The sequence below is a fragment of the Rhinatrema bivittatum genome, chromosome 6 (assembly GCF_901001135.1).
Source record: "Rhinatrema bivittatum chromosome 6, aRhiBiv1.1, whole genome shotgun sequence".
NCBI classification, from domain to species: domain Eukaryota; kingdom Metazoa; phylum Chordata; class Amphibia; order Gymnophiona; family Rhinatrematidae; genus Rhinatrema; species Rhinatrema bivittatum.
This window is the reverse complement of record NC_042620.1, coordinates 163,354,503-163,378,386: the sequence shown is the minus strand read 5'-3', so window position 1 is coordinate 163,378,386 and position 23,884 is coordinate 163,354,503. Positions and strand designations below refer to the sequence as shown.

Sequence of the window (23,884 nt, the reverse complement as noted above, 5' to 3'; positions counted from 1 at the left end):
CACACTAAAATTAAGTATGCTAAAAGGACAAATGGCGTGCATTTTTCCATTCAATATGTATTAATAGCAATTTTAGAACTCAAACTCACCTTTGTGAGTTTAAGCATAGCTTAGTACTTTGGCATCCTTGATTGGAAAATTCATTGGGATCCCTAAAATTGTAATGTATCTTCTACAGTACAGTGTGCACTGAGAATGTTCTAAAAATACCCTGTGCCAGATAAACCTTTTACTCGTGCATTGTTTTTCAAATAACTTTTTAAGCAGCAAGCACAGCTAGTTCTCTGGATCATTTTGAGTGGCCATTTTTGAAAGCAAGTTGTAAAATGCATCCCATGCACACTGGATATTATTATTCCGTGCTGGTTAGTCATCAATGACATCACACACAGTGATCTTGGTTCTGAACATTTTCTGATCTTAATATCACATTTTCTCATTGTAATCCCCCTTCACAGGGGGCCACCTTCAGGTGCTGGAGAGATGGAAAAACCCGTCTACAGTGCCGGCACAAGGTTCTTTCTCCTAGGGAATAGCTATTCTAAGGAGCTCAAGGGGAATCACATGTCAAAAACATCAGTCTATACCTCAATTTTGTTCCAAAATAGAAGTGGAAATAATTTATTCCAAATTTTAAAGTTCAGAAAGTCAGGGAAAAAGATGAAAGATGTAATTAGCACAGACCAGTACTTAAGATAAAAAATAGTTTCCCAAACGGTTCATCAGTGCCCTTAATCACAAGTCTTATTCACATAATATTTGAACACCATTAACAAGGATTTCACCTTTTCATTGTCCCACCATGGTTCCTATAATATTCCAGGTCTAAGTGAAATTCCCAAAGCAATTTTCTTCTGTAGTCCCAATTCCAATTATGGGCTTCTCAAAGCAGAAAAGTGTCCCTCTTGACTGAGGGAGCCTTTATATCCCAGATGGCCCTTGGTTCATACCAGAAAAGCTCCCTTTGCTCTTCCAGCAAATCTTCACAGCAACTCTGTTAGCGCTGAATTTCTCAAAGGCTAAAACTCCAGGCCTGCAAGCTCCACAGTCTTATAAGACCTTCTCTCTATTCCTCCCAGTGCTCGTGAAAGCACCTTTATATTATCACCAAACCCATCCCTTTTGGGAGCAGGAATTCCCTATCACTCACTGTTTAAATACACCCTCCAGATCATTTCTTTGCTGAAAAATTCTTAGTTATTCACATAGAACAGGCTTTAAAGGCATGAAAGGGGCCACATCATATTTTTAAAAAAGATTTTGAGGGCAAGTTGAGGGACATTTGTTTCTGTCCTTCAGAGATTTATTTATTTCTGTGCATACCTCTGGATTTTGGTTAACAGCGGCCAGAAAGAGCCAGTCAAATATCTGTGTGTGTGATTTATTTATTTATTTATTTATTTATTTATTTAAGGATTTTTATATACAGCGGCTCGTTAGCAAACATCACCTCGGTTTACAAAGAACATTAAATTAGCAACAAGCTTTACAATCCAACAGATAAAAGTAATGATATATAGCTGATAACATAGAACTTACAATAATTGAAATAAATCAAACTAGAAATTAGCTAGGGGTTTAAGACTGGCGGATCAACTTAATAGTACATTATTAACAACACAGAAATTTTCAGATCAGAATAAGATCGGAGATAATTACAATATTAATCATATTGCAGGTAAATATTGCAACTTCTCACTGACCTCAAGCTCAAACATTTCCTCTACGCGGATGATATCCAGATCCTGATCCCCATTAAGGAGTCACTCGCGAAAACACTATCTCATTGGGAAACCTGCCTCCAAAATATCAAACAGCTTCTCACAAGCCTCAACCTGGTACTAAATTCATCCAAAACGGAACTACTACTCATCACACCAGAGAACAGTCCCTGCACCCCCACTCATCCAGCCATACCAAAAACTACACAAGTGAGAGACCTAGGAGTTCTAATTGACAATCACCTGAACCTAAAGCCACCATCAACAAAACCACCAAAGACTGCTTTTATAAACTCCAAGTACTGAAAAGAATAAGACCTCTGTTCCACACGCATGACTTTAGAACAATCCTACAATCAATCATCTTCGCAAAGCTGGACTATTGTAACACCATCTTGCTTGATCTCCCCTCACTACACACCAAACCACTGCAAATGGTTCAAAATGCCTCTGCCCGTATACTCACTAACACCAGGAGAAGAGACCATATAACCCCTATCCTATTGGGCCTCCACTGGCTACCCATCCACTTCAGAATAATCTACAAGGCCATCCTCACCATATACAAAAACATCCATCAACTAGCCCCAATTGACCTTCATTTCCCCCTCCGATTACACACTTCAACAAGACCGACAAGAGATGCTTACAAAGGATCACTTCAAGCACCCCCAGCCAAAACTACCAGACACATTACGCTAAGAAATCGGGCCTTCTCCACAGCCGGTCCTACCTTATGGAACTCCATCCCCCCAGATCTTAGAATGGAACCCAGCCTCTCAACCTTCAAGAAAAGACTCAAGACCTGGCTGTTCATGCAGGCTTTTCCTAACTCCAATATTATTTAACTCCTAACAATCAACACACATCACCATCAATATCACTATTAGCTACCTCTTACAATGTAATTATATGTAATTAGCTGGTTTTCCTTTCCTTTTTCCTTCTCACTCCAAGTTCTATTTTTCCTTGTTACATGTAACTGCTTTTCCGCACTATTGTTCAAGTTTAAGTTTATTTTGCACTCCTGTTTCATGTGAACCAGCATGATGGGACTTTTGTCTTGAATGTTGGTATATAAAAAACTTAAATAAATAAATAAAATAAATAGGACACCATAGTGTGTTTAGTGTAATTAATAGTAAATGATTGGAATGAGAAGATAGCATTATATAAATGTCATGTTAAATTTTAGTCTGAAGAGAAAGGTTCACAAATTGTAGGCTTGTTTGAACAGCCATGTTTTTAAATTCTGTTTGAATTTCTTGTGGCAGGATTCCAGGCGTAGATCAGTGGGAAGTTTGTTCCACATGTTAATTCCAGCTATCGTATTTTTGTTAAATAGTTAGCGTGGAGAAACCATCATATTACAAAAGCATAACTTAAAGAATTTAACAAATAAATTACAAATCTGATTTCTAATTGATAAGAAGTGAGAATAACTACTCACTATGTGTATTTTTTCAAATTCTGTACCATACCTTAAGGCGGTAACTTTCAAAACAGCATGTGGGTGCACAGTGATGCATGTGTGTCGGCACGTGCCAATTTTATGCATGTATGTTATAAAATAGCCTGAGCGCACAGACACGCATGCCTAATTTTAAGTGGGAATGCACCTAGGCGCATACATCCCATTTCTATCATGTAAATCAGAGTATTTTAAAACTGCCGTTTAACCAGTCCGTCCACCAATTCATCCAGTGTTGAGACAGGTCCTCCAAATCCCCTGGTTTAATAGTCTGCACTTCCCCCAGTTACCCCAGACCCTTTAAACCTGTTATGACCATCGGCCGCAGGCAGCCGCGGCCGACCCAACTTACATCATGTCATGCTTGGCCCTCCCCTCCAGGGGAACTTGCGGATCTGGCAAGCCATCATCGCTGCGCTGTTCCTGGTCTTCCTTGCTCCACATGGTGGCTAGGATGCCACCGACCCATGCTCCTACTTTGGGCCTTCCTAGACGTGTGCGCATGCCATCGGTTCTCTACTTATAGGGTCAATGACGGGAACCCCTGAGCCATCCACGACTGATGACATCATTACCTTGGGATATTTAAGCACCTCCTTTGGCCTAAGCAAACTGACTTGGCAACAAGTTCCTTCACCTCTCGGGTTCTTGTTTCCTGTCTCTCCGGACCCGTGGCTCCTGCCTTGGATCTGTACCTCCTGATTTGGACTCTGGCTCGGGTACCTGCTCCTCAGAGGCCTGCTTGCACTTCTTTTCGGGAGACTTGGTCTCCAGGCTTCCCTGCTCCTCGGGGTAGCCCCTGCGCTCCTCCTCAGAGATCCTACTGGTTCACTTCCCCACTCCTCAGGGTAGCCTCGGCACTGCCTATCGGAGATCCCATCTCTACGCTCCCAGCTCCTCGGGGCAGTCTACCTTTCCACACCGGAAACTTTGACTCTATGCTTCATTGGGCAGTCTCTACCTTTCCATATCAGAGACTTTGACTATATGCTTCCCCACTCCTCGGGGCAGCCTCTACGTCACTTCACCAGAGACTTTGACTCTACACTTCCCCACTCCTCGGGGTAGTCTCTACATCTTCACACCTGTGCCATTACTCTACGCTGCCCGCTCCTCGGGGCAGTCTACGCCACTACATCAGAGTCTTGACACTGCGCTTCCCGCTCCTCGGGGCAGCCTTACGTCATCGCACCAGTGACTCTGTTGCTACGCTGTCCCGCCCCTCAGGACAGTCTCTGCATTACTCCTTCAGTGATCCTGTCTCTGTGCTCCCTGCTCCTTGGGACCTGCCCAGTGCATCTCTGCATTGAAGGTTCCTTCTCTGATACATCGTATCTTCAGTCCAGCCCAGTACTGCGATCACGTGGCAGTGACGCAGGGCGTCCTCTCTCTACTGAGCTTAGTTGTGTCCCTGCTGCAGTTGACCTCACCTCCCGATGGTGAGGACCTGTGGGGCCCTACCAGGTAGTATCAACCTTTACCTCAGGCCAAGGGTCCACGAAACCCACGAATCCTAACAAAACCCCTCCAAAACAGCTATTTCTTTTTTTGTTTTTACAACTTTCACATCCTCTCTAGCAGAAGTAAATTTACTCAGCAGTTACTGGTTGTGCACTGGGGCACAGAAGTATTTACATGCACATCTCTTGACCATGCCCTGAAATGCCCATGCGCCCAGACCACATCCCTTTTTGATACTGAGTAAGATGTACATGGACACAGTGGAGGATACATGTACATTTGGGCAGCTTTTAAAATTCAGCAGGCACGTGTGAATCTGACTTGTGAGTGCATTTCTTCATTTTGCTTTTAAAATCTCCCTTTCAGGGTGTAGGTTTCTTTTAACATTTGTTTCCATTTGAAGTTGCTTACATTTCACAGCTGGAATGCCTTGCTTTAATAATGTCTTAATTTTTAAAGCATCATTTTGAAAAGGTCAGTTTTCTCACTTTTCCAACTGCATAGACATCTGCAGCAGCACACTTACCTCTCCAGCTGGGACGCCAAGGCTCATATTGTTGACGGCAATATTCTGCCTGTGAATTTGATGGTAGATCTTGGTGAGCCCACAGAGCTGTAGCTGGTCCATGTCTGCCCTGCCGGACTCAACTCGTATCCTCTCTGCCTGGACATCTTCATCCTCATCAACCGTATTCACCACATGATGAAATTTCTGCCATTTTGCTCTTACAAAGCGTCTGATAAAGAAAAGAGAAATATTTTCAATTTTTTTTAGCCAGTAGTAAACATTATATTGAAGGGGAAACCTCCATTTTTCATCCTTTTGTACTTTGTTAGATAATAAGTCATGAATTATTCTGAGGCTTTCCTCATTAAATATAGTACTGAAACTTTGCTTCACAGGTTCTGTATTTTAAGTTGTTTGCAGGGTGGGTGTTAAAGGATTCCCAGGTGTGCTGTAGGTGCTTTGTAAGGTATGAGACTGGGAAGTGCATCAAAACCATTTTAATTCATATCCTGAAGTATGTTATAAGATATCCTAGGACTAAAAAAAACCATAATTTTTTCTTTAAAAATTAACTTAATTGGTATTTCAACTGAGTTAAATACACAGTAAAGTTAATGCACATGGTGATGTTGGCTAGCATGACCAAAGCTGTCCTGCTATTAATTGGTGTCTTATAATATGTTCTCTGTGTACCAAAGGTACACAGAGAACATATTATAAGGTACACAGTCACATTATGTTATCTGACAAATCATAATATTGGATTTTTCTCAATTATTTTCTAAACTCACATGATACATACCTAATGGTTTGAAATAGTACTTCATTGATAAGCAAACGTAGTACAAGACAGAGCGTTCCTTCAATAGCCATAGCAACAAGATTCCAGCCCACAATGTCCATCTCCAAAGTCATGATCTTGTAGTTAATTCCATATAATTTATAGGAATCCATTATTGTCTGCTGTTGGGAGAGTTCAATCAAACCATATCCAAAGCAAAACTGGGGGAAAATCTTGAAAACATTTTTCAGCGTGGTTATGGTATTTTGCAGGTTCTGTTATAGGAGAAATATTCGTGAGTATTGTTGTTCTTTTAGAAATCATTATAGATTTTGTGAAATTCATTTCTTATAAAGGTCCTGAGGAGAAATATGTTACAAGATGTATTTCCAGAGAAAGTAACATAAATGGCTGAAGAAAGGACATACAGTGACTTTCAGAAAAGTTACTAGAGCAATAGAAAGTTTAATTCATGGGATGACAGAAAATTGCCAGCATTATTCAACTGGCAGCACTGCTTTATTTTATTTTATTTTTTTTACATATTAACTCATTTTTTAAATAAGATGCATAATGCCACATGAATAAAGTAGCATGTGGAGGAAACCTTTTCAAGTCCATTGATTTTCAAATGAGTGCAAGGTTATGTTCAAACCTTCCCACTATAATAGCATTTCTCTGCATGTGATCTAATTGCACAATAAATACTATGTTAAGATTTTAAGTAAACATTAATGCCACTAATAATCTTAAATTGAATGGAAATTTGTTTGCTTCATTGATACCAAAAACTTTTTTTTTTTAAATATGAAATTCCAATATATTTATTTTCTTCTCAAATTTCATCACGGCCAAGCAATATAACTATCTTCTCACAGTCAATTTATAATAATGAGTAATTTTACTAATATTACAAAGAAGTTGACTCTAGTGTGTTATTCTGTATTGTATGGAATTCTGGCCTCTCCATGCTTGTTCTTGCTCCACAGTCCTGCTCTTCTAACTAGGAACAGGACAAAGATCTCTTATTTTCGAGTGTTACTTCTGCGGTTTTTTTTTTACACAGAACATTTCTATTTTGGAAGTCTGCCCAAACTTTGCCTTTTTCAAAATAATGGAAAATAAATTAAACAATAACTAGAAATATCTGAAATTGGAAACTAAAATGTATACCTGAGCCAAGTAAGAACATAAGAACAAACAGGCCGATACAGTAAAGTCCGCCCGCTCTCCCGGCGCGCGCACCGGCCACTTGCCGGTGCGCGTGATGCAGTATTTAAATTAGGTCCGGCGGTAGATCCGGGCAAAAGGAGGCGCTAGGGACACTTTGACAGGAGCGGCGGCTGTCAGCGGGTTTGACAGCCGACGCTCAAATTGGCGGCGTTGGTTCTCGAGCCCGCTGACAGCCACGGACTCGGAAACTGGATGCCGGCAAAATTGAGCGTCCAGTTTTCGGCCCAACAGCCGCAGGCTGAATTCAATTTTTTTTTTTTTTTTACTTTTTTTTACTCTCCGGGACCTCCGACTTAATATCGCCATGATATTAAGTCGGAGGGTGCACAGAAAAGCACCTTTCTTCCGGCACTTTCCCAGTGCCGGAAGAAAGGTCAGCGCTAATTTCTGAAAGCAAAATGTGTGGCTTGGCTGCACATTTTACTTTCTGTATCCCGCGCGCATACCTAATAGGGCCATCAATATGCATTTGCATGTTGAGGGCGCTATTAGGTGCCACGGGTTGGACGCGTGTTTTCCTCCCCTTACTGAATAAGGGGTAAGGGAAAACGTGCGTCCAAGAGCAGGCTAACAGTGCGCTCCATCGGAGCGCACTGTACTGTATCGGCCTGTTAAGAAATTGTCATACTGGGTCAGACCAAGGGTCCATCGAGCCCAGCATCCTGTTTCCAACAGTGGCCAAACCAAGCTCCAAGAACCTGGCAAGCATCCAAACACTAAGTAGACCCCATGCTACTGACGCCAGTAATAGCAGAGGCTATTCCCTAAGTCAATTTGATTAATAACATTTAATAGACTTCTCCTCCAAGAACTTATCCAAACTTTTTTAAACCTAGCTACCCTAACTGTACTAATCACATCCTTTGGCAACAAATTCCAGAGCTTAATTGTGCGTTAAGTGAAAAAGAATTTTCTCTAATTAATTTTAAATGTACTACTTGCTAACTTCATGTAGTGCCCCCTAGTCCTTCTATTATCCAAAAGAGTAAATAACTGATTCACATCTACCAGTTCTAGACCTCTCATGATTTTAAAGACCTCTATCATTTTCCCCTCAGCCATCTCTTCTCCAAGCTGACCAGCCCTAATCTCTTTAGCCTTTCCTTATAGTATGCAAGTTTTATTTTTGAAAACAAGACTAGGCATATAGAAGTGATATATTATATAGGAAAAGAAGAACAGGATATCTGCCAGTCATATTCATGAGTGATGTTGAAAGAATGATATGCCAATCTGTAAATATCATTTCTATTTGAACATGCTAAATAAGGATTCTCAAACTATATTATTATTATTATTATTATTATTATTATTATTATTATTGTATCAGTTGTAATTTATTTACATCTCTGACATTAATCTAAGTTTTCACCTCCGTTTTTTTTTATTTATTATTTTATTTTAGAACTGTAGAACTCTGTCCAGGAGCAGTAATTTCAAAAAATGGAACATTAGAAAGTTATGTTAGCATGATTTTAAAAGTTGTTTCTAAAATGAAGTATTGATCTTAGCTGACGGTGACAGAAATCCAGAGTCATCTATGCTGCCTGCCCTAAACTAGTTCAACGCAGCAGTGTTATTTATGGAATCTTGGTATCCACTGCTAAAAATCACTTCAGGAAAAAATGTGGTCTTTACACTGCATACACACTGCCTTCCAAATCTGTCACCCATTTTTACAACGCAGCATCATAAAACGAGAAATGCTGCACACTGGCCAGAATAATGAATAATAAATAATGCTGCAGTGTTGGAAGAGAAAGCCGGTTCTTCTATGCTCCTGGAATGGGATTTCATCAAACAGGATAATCTATGTTTTTTCATGATTAGGCTCGACAGCCACGTTTGTATTCCTTGTGCTCTATAACAAGAGTGTTCAGCATATTTGCCATGGGCGTTGTTTTCCTCTTAACAAAACTATTTAAATAAGGGAATGGAATTTGAAATACTGCATCTAAGGAGTGATTGACAAACACTGGTGCAGTCTTCTTTTCATTGATACAACTAAATGGATTCTTTAATAAAGGAAAAAAAGGGGTCACTCATTAATTAAATCTTGTATTCTCACATATAAGTTGCCGCAAAAACAACTTTCAGTCTGCACAACAAGTTTTTTGCCAGGGCAGTGATAAAGCCTTGGATGCTGAGATCTGTTGCTGATATAAAGACTTTTAATTGACAGTTGTTATTTTTGATTGGTGAGCTGCATAAACAACGTGATAAATTCTATCTTGGAACATTGCACATGGAATATTAAAATGTGAACACTTGATATATTCAAATTGGATATTCATTAACACTGGATTTTCCAATGGATGTCATTACAAGTTAAGTGCTCTGTTTCAAGTTCTCCTTCCCTAGGAGTGGACTCTGAAATCTGTTGAAGTATTTTTGAATGTGATTTTCTGGGATTTTTGCAGTTTGTGTGTATTTTAGTGATGAGTGAATGAATGTGGGTTGTGTGAGAGTGAACGTTTTGGCAAGTGTGGATATGTGAATGTGTGGGGTAATTATATTTCATAATTTACAAGTGAAATGTATCTTGATTTTAAGAAGTTCTTTGAGATTGTAAATTTTTTTTTTTTTTTCATTGATTGAATAAATGTAATTTATGGGTGTAATTTATTGGCTTTTTAAAAAATATTTTCCAAAGACTTTGGGATTGTACAATTTGGCTGTTCTGGTTTTGATGTTTGGCTTTATTCATGGACCCCCAAAATGAATGGAGGGTGCCTATGAATTTAAATGAAAATGTTTGTTTTATTTGTTTTTGTTTCCCATTCAAATCTACAGCATACTGAGAAGTGCTGTGGTAAGACTGCTGCAGTGAGCTCCGGCTGGCTTTAAGATTCTTTCCAAATTACTTCCCCTTACAGTACTTAATCTTTCCTTGTCAATCTGATACTTTACACCCTTGCTGCACCACTCCTGGACCCCTGGGCCCTTCACACCACTCCTGATACCACATTATTCCTCTTGGGGCCTTGAGCTTTTGACGCCATTCTTCTTCCTGCCTTAGCCCTTGCTCTATATCTTGGGACCTTGCTGCATTGCTCTGAACCTACCATTAAGCCTTATGCTCACCTCTGATGCAACTCCAACATTACTCTCTGCATCAACGGCAGGGGGTGGCAGGAAATTTGAATCAAACAGTTACCAACAAGGGCCCCCTGAACTTGGGGGTTGGTGAAACAGATAAGTATGAGAAAATAAGTGTGGGAGCTTGCTGGGCAGACTGGATGGGCCGATTGGTCTTTTTCTGCCGTCATTTCTATGTTTCTACCATTTGTGATTTTAATAGCCAGCCTTGCTGCTGCTATTGCTGCTGCTCAAAGCCACTCTTGCTACCTTTGAGTGGTTCCTCCTCTGCTCTGACTGTCTTCGAGGTTCTTTCCAAATTCCTTTCCCTTATGGTACTTGCTGATTCCTGGTCTTCCCATGGCAATCTGATACTTTACACAGACAATACCCAGTTACCATAAATGGTTTCATGCCCTCTTGCACTTTTTATTAAAGCTCCCTTCCCTTACGGTCTTATTGGTCAAATCTGCTGTTTAGCCTTTGATGGATTAGTCCACAGTAAAAGGAAAGGGAAGCAGAAGTGCGACCCCCAAATCCAGGACCACGCTCTCAATTATTACTGCTTCCCAGATAATGGAGGCAATATTTGCAAAAACTGATTAGAAGAATAATCATGTCCTGGAAGCTCTGAGTCACAAGCTATTGAACAGCTAGTGGCTGATGAGAATTTGGGGTCTCTATTCATTAGTATTTTAGCCTCCAATGATGGTGAAGGAGGCACATGATGCCGACAGGGCTTACATTTATTTATTTTATTTATTTAAACATTTTTTCTATACCGTCGTTAAGTTAAATACCATCACAACGGTTTACAGAAGGACACGATAAAGAGAAATATGGGTGGTATAGATTACAAATTACTCGTGTGCCATCATAGTACGGTAACAATGTAAAATAATAAACTAGATGTGTAAATTAAACCTGATTGTTAGGAACAAATTAGGCAGTTTGATTTTAACATTAATATGCTTATGTAGGTTACTATAAACTTCTAGCTTGGTGCATCCTTATCGCTCAACTATTTTTCTCCTTTTCTTTATCTTTATAAAATGCTTGTTTAAAAAGCCAGGTTTTCAGATTAGTTTTGAATAATTTCAGATTTGTCTGTAGTCTTATTTCGAGTGGCATGGTATTCCAGAGTACAGGACCAGCCAGTGACAGTGCTCTTTCCCTTACTTGTGTGAGATGTGCTGATTTGACAGAGGGGACAGTTAATAGAGCTTTATTTGCTGATCTCAGGTTTCTTTGTGGTACATGCACGCACAGTGCCGTGTTAAGCCAGTCGGCTTTATCATCGTGGATTAGTTTATGGATTATACAAAGTGCTTTATATTGTATTCTTTGTTCAATTGGAAGCCAGTGGAGTTCAGCAAGTGTTCCTGTAATATGGTCACTCCTTTTTTTTGCCTGTCAAAACTCTGGCAGCGGAATTTTGCAATATTTGCAGAGGCCAAATTGTAGATTGAGGTAGTCCTAACAGCAGGGAGTTACAATAATCTGTGCTAGCGAATATCATTGCTTGTAGAACTGTGCGAAAATTGTTTATCGTTAATAGAGGTTTTAGTCTTCATGTTTAGCTCAGGGTCAATTATTACTCCTAGATTCCTAACTTTTGTTGCTAACTCGATGGTTTGAATATTTTTTATTGTGAATGTTGGTTGTGTGTGGTGACTGTTTTTACGTTCAAGGTGTAAGAATTCAGTTTTGTCAATGTTTATAACCAATTCCAACTGGTTTAGGAGCTGTTTGATTATTTATAGGTACATATTGGCTAGTTTCATTGTTTCTTCAATGGTGTTTGGAATGGGTAACAGTAATTGTATATCATCTGCATAAATGTAATGTACGATTCCCAGTCCTGCTAGTAAGTGACATACTGGGAGGAGGTAGATGTTAAAGAGTGTTGCAGATAGGGCTGATCATTATACACAGCAAAGGGGAAGACCAACTCTAAGCCAGCCACTTCCCTTAATAATGCTGTGCAGAAATGACATGAGGCCTTATCCAAGGATTTCTTCTGGCTTTTCCCTGCCTAGTGCTTTCTATTAATTTAATTGGTGTCCTTTGCCCCTCATTTGGGACCTTAGGATGTTCTTGCTACTGTGGGTAACTGCTTTTCACCTCTCATGGTGCTTTCAGATCTACAGGCCACTTTTTATCTCTGCCTTGGGGTATTTTTCTAACACTTTTGGTGCTTTCTTCCTCCATCATGATGCCTTGAGCTATTCATGCCAAACTTGGTGCCGCTTTGCCCTTCTTGTGCTGCCTTGTGGGGGGAGGGGGCTCATAACACTATTGTTGGTGCCCTTTGCTTCTCTTTTGGAGTCTTAGGCCTGGATTTATCAAAATGCAATAAGTATCGCATGCGATAGTAAAAGGGGTGTGTTTTATGCTAATATACAGTTTATCACAATTTGCGCTAATTACCTATGTGAAGAGCTAAGTTAGTGTAAATTACAATAATATTTTGAGAGAGAGAGAGAGAGAGAGAGAGAGAGAGAGAGAGAGAGACTAGCCATAATGCCCTTTCCCTTGACAGGTATTTCTATCCCTATGGGAGGCCCACCTAGGAACTTGAGGTGAGGTTTAGGTATTAGTGTAGGGGTTAGGGGCCACTTTGACATTCAAAGTGAGATGTATGAACAGAACAGTGGTCTCTTGTGAAGATTTGATGACCTTCAGAGTGAGGAAACTCACTCCAAGATGATATTTGTGCAAGGTTCTCTCAACCTAGCTTGATGGACTCTCTACCTGGGTAACATTAAGCTAGATGGAGAGAACATTGCCCAAATCTCTTCTTTGGGTGAGTTTCCTCTCTCTGTAGGTCATCAAATCTTCACAAGAGACCACTGTTCTGTTCGTACGTCTCATGTTGAATGTCAAAGTGGCCCTTAGCTCCCTACACTAATACCTAAACTTCACCTCGAGTTACTAGGTGGGCCACCCATAGGGATACAAATACCTATCTAGGGTGGACATGAGCTTGGTTTTTTTCTACCGGGTCATTTTTTGAGTCGGATGCTTCGGGGTAAAGTTCGTTTTTCCTCGGTTCGTTTTTTGGAAAAACAAACAAAAACTAAACGGGGAAAAACGAAACCGGCCCAAAAAACGATGCGGGAAAACGAAGCTCAAAAAACCCCACCCCAAGCATTAAAATTCACTTTAATACATTAAATCCCCCCCCCCCACCATCCTGATCCCTCCCCAAGACTTACTAACATCCCTGGTGGTCCCTCGGGGTCCCGTGAGGGATTTCTCCCTCCGTGCTGTCGTGCTGTCTGACCTGCCTCGATTAAAATGGTGCCGATAGCCTTTGGCCTACTATGTCACAGGGGCTACCGGTGCCATTGGTCAGCCCCTGTCACATGGCCATCGGCGCCATTTTGATTACTGGCAGCCGACGGTCCGAGTGCAGGAGGTCGCTCCTGGACCCCCGCTGGACCACCAGGGACTTTTGGCAAGTCTTGAGGGACCCTCCTGACCCCCACAAAACTTGCCAAAAGTCCAGCGGGGGTCCGGGATTGTCCTCCTGCACTCGGACCATCGGCTGCCAGTAATCAAAATGGCGCAGATAGCCTTTGCCCTTACTATGTCGCAGGGGCTACCGGTGCCATTGGTCAGCCCCTGTCACATGGTAGGAGCACAAGATGGCGCCGATGGCCATGTGACAGGGGCTGACCAATAGCACCGGTAGCCCCTGTGACATAGTAGGTCAAAGGCTATCGGCGCCATTTTGATCGAGGCAGGTCAGACAGCACAGAGGGAGAAATCCCTCACGGGACCCTGCTGGACCACCAGGGATGTTAGTAAGTCTTGGGGAGGGATCGGGATGGTGGGGGGGGGGGTGTGTTGTATTACAGTGAATTTTAATGCTTGGGGTGTTTTTTTATTTAAAAAAAAATAAAATGTACCCCTCTCCCCGTACAAACCCAAAAAACTAATTTTCCTCGTAGTTCAGGGAAAATCAATTTCGGGGTTCGGGGTCCCCGACCCATTACGAATTAGTCAATTTCATTGAAATTGCCTAATTCGTGATAAACCAATGCACATCTCTAATCTAGGGAGAGGACATTATGGCTTGTCTCTCTCTCTCTCTCTCTCCTTCAAATCTACTAAAATAGGCTTTTCCAGAGACATCGCAAAATGCACTAAACCTTACCGCCCTGTAACACAAGCTATCACAAAGCTTAACGCTACTGAAAAAGGTATAGTTAAAATCGGTGTTAAATCTGTGCGATAGCACTTCACAGACTGACAAACCCAGCCTGCCCCTAAATCCTCCTCTTTTTCAAATTTGCATCGCACCATATGATATGGTGCTATCGCATGCATTAAAGACGTTTTCGCATGCGGTAAGGGCCTATCACATGCATTAACGGGGCTTTTCGCATGCGATAAGCCCATAACGCATGCGAAAACACCTTAGCGCATTTTGATAAATGACCCCTTTAGTGTTCTGGCCATTGTTGCTGCTGCTTTCCTCATTTCACAGTGCCTTGGAGAACTCCTGCCTCTGCTGGTACCATTTTGCTTACGGGTCCTTAGAGCATAAGAACTAGGGGTGTGCATTCGTATTGAACATAAATGTAAAACGCTACTTTTTTTTTTTTTTTTTAACTTAAAAAAGTGATAAGACATAAACGATCGGATTTCCAACTTATTCAACATAGCTATGTTGAATAAGTTGGAAATCGCGATTGTTGATCCAAAATTAAAATTTAAACCCCTCACCTTCCTTAATCCCCCCCCCAAAGACTTACCACAACTCCCTGGTGATCCAGCGAGGAGTGAGGACGCCATTTCTGAAAGCCTTTCTGAGGAGCACGTGACGTCAGCGCCACGTCGGAGTGACGCGGCGTCACGTGATTCCCCGCGGGTTCGCGCCGGCACGCTCGTTCGGCCCAAAAGGAACTTTTGGCCAGCTTGGGGGGCCCTCCTGACCCCCCCAAGCTGGCCAAAAGTTCCTTTTGGGCCGAACGAGGGTGCCGGAGGGAACTCGCGGGGAATCACGTGACGCCGCGTCACGCCGACGTCATGTGATTCCCCGCGGGGTCGCTTCCGGGATCCTCGTTCGGCCCAAAAGAAACTTTTGGCCAGCTTGGGGGGGCCTCCTGACACCCCCAAGCTGGCCAAAAGTTCCTTTTGGGCCGAACGAGGATCCCGGAAGTGACCCCGCGGGGAATCACGTGACGTCGACGCCACGTCGCAGTGACGCGGCGTCACGTGATTCCCCGCGAGTTCCCTCCGGCACCCTCGTTCGGCCCAAAATGAACTTTTGGCCAGCTTGGGGGTGTCAGGAGGCCCCCCCAAGCTGGCCAAAAGTTCCTTTTGGGCCGAACGAGCGTTCCGGCGCGAACCCGCAGGGAATCACGTGACGCCGCGTCACTCCGATGTGACGCCGACGTCACGTGCCCCTTGCAAAGTTGGTCAGAAATGGCGTCCTGACCCCGCTGGATCACCAGGGAGTTGTGGTAAGTCTTGGGGGGGGGGGGGGGGGGATTAAGGAGGGTGAGGGGTTTAAATTTTTATTTGCACATATGGACATATACTCAACTCATTGAATTCTGTTTATGTCCATATTGACCGCAAATGGGACCCCCTTTGGACATATGGACATATGAACTTAAACTTTTGCTCTGCACATCCCTAATAAGAACATAGAAGATAAGAAGATAAGATTTGCCATACTGGGTCAGACCAAAGGTCCATAAAGCCCAGTAGCCACTCCAGATCATAAGTACTTGGCAGGATCACAAAAGGTGAATAGATTCCATGCTGCTTATCACAAGGATAAGCAGTGGATTTTCACAAGTCCTCCTTAATGAAGTTAGCAAGTAGCACATTTAAATCTAAACAGAGAAAATGCTTTCACTCAAAGCGCAATTAAGCTCTGGAATTTGTTGCCAGAGGATGTGGTTAGTGCAGTTAGTGTAGCAGGGTTTAAAACAGGGTTGGATAAGTTATTGAAGAAGTCCATTAACTGCTATTATCAAGTTGACTTAATGAATAGCCACTGCTATAACTGACATCAGTAGCATGGGATCTACTTAGTGTTTGGGTACTTGCCAGGTACTTGTAGCCTGGATTGGACACTGTTGGAAACAGGATGCTGGGCTTGATGGACCCTTGGTCTGACCAGTATGGCAATTTCTTATGTTCATATGTTTTGAGCTGGGTTTAAAAAAGATTTGGACAAGTTCCTGGAGGAAAAATCTATAAACCATTATTAAGAATATAAGAACATAAGAAATTGCCATACTGGGTCAGACCAAGGGTCCATCAAGCCCAGCATCCTGTTTCCAACAGTGGCCAAACCAGGCTATAAGAACCTGTCAGTACCCAAACACTAAGAAGATTCCATGCTACTGATGCCAGTAGTAGCAGAGGCCATCCCATAAGTCAACTTGATTAATAGCATTTAATGGACTTCTCCTCCAAGAACTTACACAAACCTTTTTTAAACCCAGCTACACTAACTGCACTAACCACATCCTCTGACAATAAATTCCAGAGCTTAATTGTGCATTGAGTTAAAAAGAATTTTCTCTGATTAGTTTTAAATGTGCTACTTGCTAACTTTCTGGAGTGCCCCCTAGTCCTTCTGTTATCCAAAAGTGTAAATAACCGATTTAGATCTACTCATTCTAGACCTCTCATGTTTTAGCAATGAATTCCAGAGCTTAAGTTATTCATAGAGCAAAAAAATGCCTCCTATTTGTTTTAAATGTACTTGTGGGATAGTACAAATGGTCTTTAACTCCTCAGAGGACAGATACAAGTTAGAATCTGACTTTTCTTATAGAAAGCTAACCTTCAGCTACATTCACATGCAGCATTTAACTTCAGTATTCATAGCACAACATCTGTCTTCAGTATTCACATCTTAGCATTTATCTTCAGTATTCACTATTCACTTCCCAGCATTTACTTTCAGTATTCACATTCATTCTTTACCTTTAGTGTTCACCTTGTTGCAGGAGCTGCTTTATCCTGGAGCATCAGGGCCTGTCTGATGCAGCTGGGCCCAGACTCTTATTTCTGCTCTCTGGGATCCACCCACCAAACTACCTGTGTGTCTAACTTTTAAGGTGGACCAGGCTAGATGCCTGGTCCAGCACTGGTTAAGGAATTTTTTCAGGGACACTCCTTCATAGTACTACTTAGTAACTTCATTGCATGTCCTTTAGTCTTTGTACATTTTGAAATAGTAAACAACTGTTTTACATTTTCCATTCAATTCCGCTCATAACTTTATAAACCTCTATCATATCTCCCGTTAGCTGCCTTCTCAAATGCTGAAGAACCTTAACCTCTTTAGCCTTTCCTCACAGAGGAATCGTTCCATCGCTTTTATCATTTTGGTCGCCCTTCTCTGCAACTTTTCTATCTTTTTTAGATACAGTGACCAGAAATGCCCATAATATTCAAGATGTGGTCGCATCATGGAGCAATTCAGAGGCAATAGGATGTTGTCTGTTATATTCTCCATTCCTTTCCTAATAATTCCTAGCTTTCCATTTGCTTTCTTGGCTGCCACCGCACACTGAACACAGGATCTCAACATATTATCCACAATGACACCTAGAACCTTTTCCTGAGTGGTGACTCCTAATGTGGAACCTTGCACTTTGTAGCTATAATTTAGATTGTTCTTCCCTATGTGCATCATTTTGCACTTGTCCACATTAAATGTCATCTGTTATTTGCATGCCCAGTTTTTAGTCTTGTAAGGTCCTCTCGAAATTTCTCACAATCCTCTTGTGAAAAAACAACTGAATAATTTTGTCATCTGAAACTTTGATCACCTCACTCATTCCCATTTCCAGGGCATTTCTAAATATGTTAATAAGCAGTGATCCCAGAATAGATCCCTGAGGTACTCCATTACTCACCTTTCTCTATTAAGAAAACTGACCCATTTAGCCCTACTCTATCTTTTAACCAGTTACCAATCCACAATAGGACATTTCCTCCTATACCATGACTTTTTAATTTCCTTAGAAGTCTCTCATGAGGGACTTTGTCGAATGCTTTCTGGAAATCCAGATATACTATATCAACTGGATCACCTTTATCTATATGTTTATTTATACATAACATGCATAGTAACATAGTAATGATGGCAGTAAAGACCCAAATGGTCCATCATATTTGCCCAGCAAACTTCTTATGGTAGTATCTGCCGTACCGTGCATGTTACCCCTATGTTTCTTTTAAGGGTAGTAACTGCTACTGCTCCATGCATTTATCTTCATATCTTATGATAACCTATACAAAGTTTACTGCTAGCAACATTTTTACTGGGTGATGAACCTTCTTGAAAATTTAGATAGTACAGCTTGACATGCATTACTTATGGACTTGGTGGTAGAAGTAGTCCTCTGCTTTTTCCCTTATGTCTGTGCATCAGCTCCCCATACCATAAAAGTCAGGGCTCCTGTTGATTGTCATATGAATCCAATTCCTCACCCCACCCACCGGCAAAGTGTAGAGTGAATTTACAGATGCTTTTATTGATTAAGGGTAGTAATCCCATGCCTTCTGTTAAGGGTAGTAACTGCTGCTCCATGCAGGTTACCTCCATGCTTATCAGTTCCCCAGACCGTAAAAGTTGGGCCCTCATTGTCTGTTGTCTGAATCCAATTCCTCTTTTCTCCTGCTGTTGAAGTGGAGAGCAATGTTGCAGTTGCATCAAAAGCATCAAGGCTTATTGGTTAAGTGTAGTAACCAGCACCAGCAATCTTTTTTTCATTTCCATCTTCTATCTTTTAGGGATCAACAGTGTTTATCCCATGCCCCTTTGAATCCTTTGACTATTTTCATCTTCATCACCTCATCCAGATGGGCATTTCAGGCATCCATCATCTTCTCCGTGAAGAAATATTTCCTGACATTGGTTCTGAGTTGTCCTCCCTGGAGTTTAATTTTGTTATCCCTAGTTCTATTCATTTATTTCCAACAGAAAATATTTGAAGTTTGTGCATATTTAAAACCTTCCAGGTATCTGAAGGTCTGTATCATATCTCCCCTGCACCTCCTCTGTTCCAGGGTATACATATTTAGATCCTTTAGCCTCTCCTCATATGTCTTCCGATACTGATCCCACACTATTTTGGTTGTCCTTCTCTGGACTACCTCCATCCTATTTCTATCATTTTTTAGATACGGGCTCCAGAACTGAATACAGTACTCCAGGTGAGGCCACACCAAGGACCTGTACAAAGGCATTATCAATTCCTTTTTTCTTACTAGTTATTTCTCTCTCCATGTAACCCAGCATTCTTCTGGCTTTAGCTATCACCTCATCTTATTGCTTTGTTATCTTCAGATCTCCAGACACTATCACCCCAAGATCCTTCTCTTGGTCTGTGCACATCAGTCTTTCACCCCCATCATATACAGCTTTTTTGGATTACCACATCCCAGATGCATGACTCTGCACTTCTTGGCATTGAATCCCAGTTGCCAAATCTTCGACCACCCTTCAAGCTTTCTTAAATCACTTTTCATTCTCTCTACTCCTTCAGCATGTCCACTCTGTTGCAGATCTTAGTATCATCCACAAATAGACAAATTTTACCTTGTACTCCTTCCGCAATGTCGTTCACAAAGATATTGAACAAAACTGACCCCAATACCTATCCCTGTGGCACTCCACTTAACATGGTTCTCTCTTCAGAGTAGGTTCCATTTACCATTACACACTGTCTCTTATCAGTCAACCAGTTTGTAATCCATGCCACCACCTTGGTGCTCACTCCTTCAAAAAAATGTAGCAGATGGGTAAGGCAATACTTCCCCTTGTAAATCTGTGTTGGTTTTGTCCCATATTCAGTAATTTTGTACTTTGTAATAGTTTCTACCATTTTACCCAATACTGATTTCAGGCTCATTGGTCTGTAGTTTCTTGGATCACCCCTGGAACCCTTTTTAAAAACTGATGTTACACTGGCATCCCTCCCATCTTCAGATTACCATAGATGATTTTAAAGATAGTTTACAAATTACTAATAGTATGTCTGCAATGTCTTTTTTCAGTTCTTTCAACACTCTGGGATGCATATCATCTAGTCCAAGTGATTTGCTACTCTTTAGTTTGTCAATTTGCCTTATTATATCTTCCAGGTTCACAGAGATTTGTTTCAGTTCCTCTGAATCATCACTTTTAAATATCATTGTTGGCATGGGTATCTCCTTTATATCTTCCTCAGTAAAGACTGAAGCAAGGAATCATTTAGTCTCTCTGCTATGGTCTTGTCTTGCCTAAGGGCCTCTTTTACCCCTTGATCATCCAGTTGTCCAGCTAACTCCCTCACAGGCATTCTGTTGTTATTATGAGTTTTTCTTCCATGGCAAGCTTCTTTTAAAAGAAAGGCAATCTCTTTGCCTTTCTTATCAATGCTTTGCATCTAATTTGCCAATGCTTATGCTGTTTTTTTCATTTGGATCCCTTTTCCATTATTTAAAAGATGTTATTGTAGCTATAATAGCCTCTCTCACCTTACCTTTTAACCATGCCTATAGTCATTTAGCTTTCTTTCCACCTTTTGTAATGCATGGAATACATCTGGCAGGGCTTCCAAGATAGCATTTTTAAACATAGTCCATGCCTCTTGTAAACTCTTAAATATGGCAGCTGCTCCTTTCAGGTTTTTTCCTAACTATATTTCTCATTTTCTCATGGTCTCCCTTTTGAAAGTTAAATGCTTTTGTAGTAGATTTCTTTAGTATTCTCCCTCCAGTTATTCAGTCAAATTTGATCATGTCATACCAGCATACAGCATACAGAATATCTGACAGCCTTCAGAGCTGCATTAACTGCTTATTACCTACATAGTCTAACATTGTTACCAGCATAACCTGCATTGTCTTACCTACATGGTCTTAACCTGTCTAAGAACCGCACACTATCTGCATTGTCTTGTACTGTCTATTTCGTATCCACTATATATTACCTTCATTGTTTAATCTGCACGATCTGCATTGTTTAACCTGCATGGGGTACTATCAGCATTTCTCGCACTACTGCACCAGCACTGTGCCTTTTCCCTCAGCCAAACTCTCCCTATACCTTAAACCCCGCACTGTATTGCCCTACACGCTCTCACCACAGACTCCTCCCTGTTTTTATCCTCTGTTAGTCCCCTCCACCCAAGCCCCCTCACTATACTAGAACCATGTGCCTACGCCCAATCCCAACACGGCACTGCCCGCTACTACGCAAACCCCCTACAACACCCCCCCACCCACCCATATTTCGCAAATCCCTCATACCGATTATGACCCCACCTTTCTCACAACTCTTAGGTTTAACAACATTAGCCATAACTCTCTTCAATGCCCAATCCATACAAAAAAAAGGTACTATACTAAATGATCTGCTTACAGACGACAACCCCGACCTTTGTGCCATTACTGAATCCTGGTTAAAAAATACCGACCAGGTTTTCCTAAACCTGCTCCCCACAAAGTCATACGACCTCCTCTCCATACCAAGGCCGAAAAAGAAAGGAGGTGGTCTACTCTTGGCAGCCAAGAAAAGACTCAACCTCAAACTCCAAACCACTCAACCGCCACCCAAAATTGAAATTGCACTATTTGCATCCAAATCCATACAAATCTGCCTAGTTTACGCCCCCCCCAGGCCTAATTGAAAAAGATCCCTCACCCATCACTGAATACTTCACCGTCAACATCAAAACAGACCTTCCTACCATTATTCTAGGGGATTTCAATCTCCATGTGGACTCCCGCCCCACCACCCCCGCCTGTGAGACTCTACTAGACACCCTCAAAGCCCTAGATTTCAATCAAATCATCACCGAACCCACCCACAAAGCAGGCCATACACTCGATCTAATATTTGTGAATTCTAAAATAACCATAGCCACCCCACCAGTAGTCACCCCAGTACCTTGGTCCGACCATTTCCTCATTAATGCAACCCTCGAAACCAAACCCCTCACACCTTCCACACAAAAACAACATAAAACCATCTCCTTCCGTAAACACTGTAGTACGGAAGAGCTCACCCTAGCTTTCAACAAAATAGCTAACAACATCGATCTCACCAATCCAGACTCCGCACTACACTCCTGGAACAATCTCACTACAACCATAGCCAATGAACTATGCCCCATTATCCACAAAGAAATACCCATTACACAACAGGAGAAAAGGAAACCTTGGTTCTCAGCCAAGTTAAAAACCTTGAAACAAGAACTAAGAGCCAAAGAACGCGCCTGGCGCAAACAACCATCGGCTTCACTTAAAGCCACCTATAACAACACTTTACACGTATACCGTCATGCAATTACCCAAGCCAAGCGTGATTTCCACGCGGCAAAGATCCACGACTACCAATTTAATGCAAACGCCTTATTCACATATGTTTCAGAACTCACCAACCCCAAAGCACCCTCACTCACCGATACTATCTCCAACAAAAAATGCGAAGAACTAGCCCTATACTTCAAGAATAAAATCGACAATATTCTACTCCGCTTCCCAGACAACACTACCCCCCTCCCCCCCATTCCCAATGACAAAAAGATCACCCTCAAAACATTTGACCCCACCACCAACATAGAAGTAGAAGCTATACTAAAAAAGATGAAACCATCCACACACTCTTCAGACACCATTCCTTCAAAAACCCTCCTCTCAATCACCCCCGCCATCACCAAACATATTAAGGATTTCATCAACTGCTCTATTACTGCAGGCAGTGTCCCAGACCCACTCAAACTGGCCATAGTCAAGCCCCTCCTAAAGAAAACCACACTCGACCCCACAGACCCGGCCAATTACCGTCCAATTTCCAATCTCCCATTCTTATCCAAAGTACTAGAGAGGGTTATTAACAAACAACTAACGGAGTTTTTAGAAGACCACAATGTCCTCCACACTCAACAATTCGGTTTCCGTAAAGACCGAAGCACCGAAACCTTACTACTAGCCATGACAGACACCATACTTAAAGGTATGGACCACGGAAACTCGTACCTACTCGCCCTACTAGACATCTCAGCTGCCTACGATACTGTCAACCATCAGATACTAATGACCCGCCTAACAGAAATAGGTATTGCCGACACAGCCCTCTCATGGCTCTCCTCCTACCTCACACACAGAGAGTATCTAGTAAAAATCGACAAGCACGAATCCTCACACATACCTATCACGCAGGGCGTACCCCAGGGATCATCCTTATCCTCCACCCTGTTTAATATTTATCTCATACCCCTATGCCACCTCCTCTCCAAACTAGGCCTGAAATTCTTCCTGTATGCAGATGACGTGCAGATTCTCATCCCGTTTCAGGGATCCATAAAAGAACCTCTGCAACGCTGGGAATCTTGCCTCGCCACCATAAGCGCCTCACTATCCGAACTCCATCTAGCTCTAAACTCGTCAAAAACAGAATTACTCGTCATCTCTAAGCAACCTGAACGTTTTACTCTCCCCCTGCGACAGAACACTCCTCAAAATACAACCACAACCACCCCCCAGACCCAGTTTGTAAGAGATCTGGGCGTCTACATAGACCAACACCTAAGTTTCAAACCCCACATCAAAAATCTACTAAAAGGGGGTTTCTATAAACTCAACATCATAAAAAAACTCAA

At 41.8% G+C, this 23,884-nt stretch overlaps 1 protein-coding gene across 1 annotated transcript in view; it reads right to left on the bottom strand.

Moving 5' to 3' along the window:
* Positions 1 to 23,884, bottom strand: part of ABCA12 (ATP binding cassette subfamily A member 12) — a 615,834-nt gene that overhangs the window by 72,910 nt on the left and 519,040 nt on the right. Inside the window, exons 46-47 of the mRNA XM_029607914.1 lie at positions 5,964 to 6,217; positions 5,180 to 5,390 (exon numbers count right to left, since the gene is read on the bottom strand). Of these exons, the coding sequence (XP_029463774.1) occupies positions 5,180 to 5,390; positions 5,964 to 6,217 (465 nt within the window). The remainder of the gene's footprint in view (positions 1 to 5,179; positions 5,391 to 5,963; positions 6,218 to 23,884) is intronic.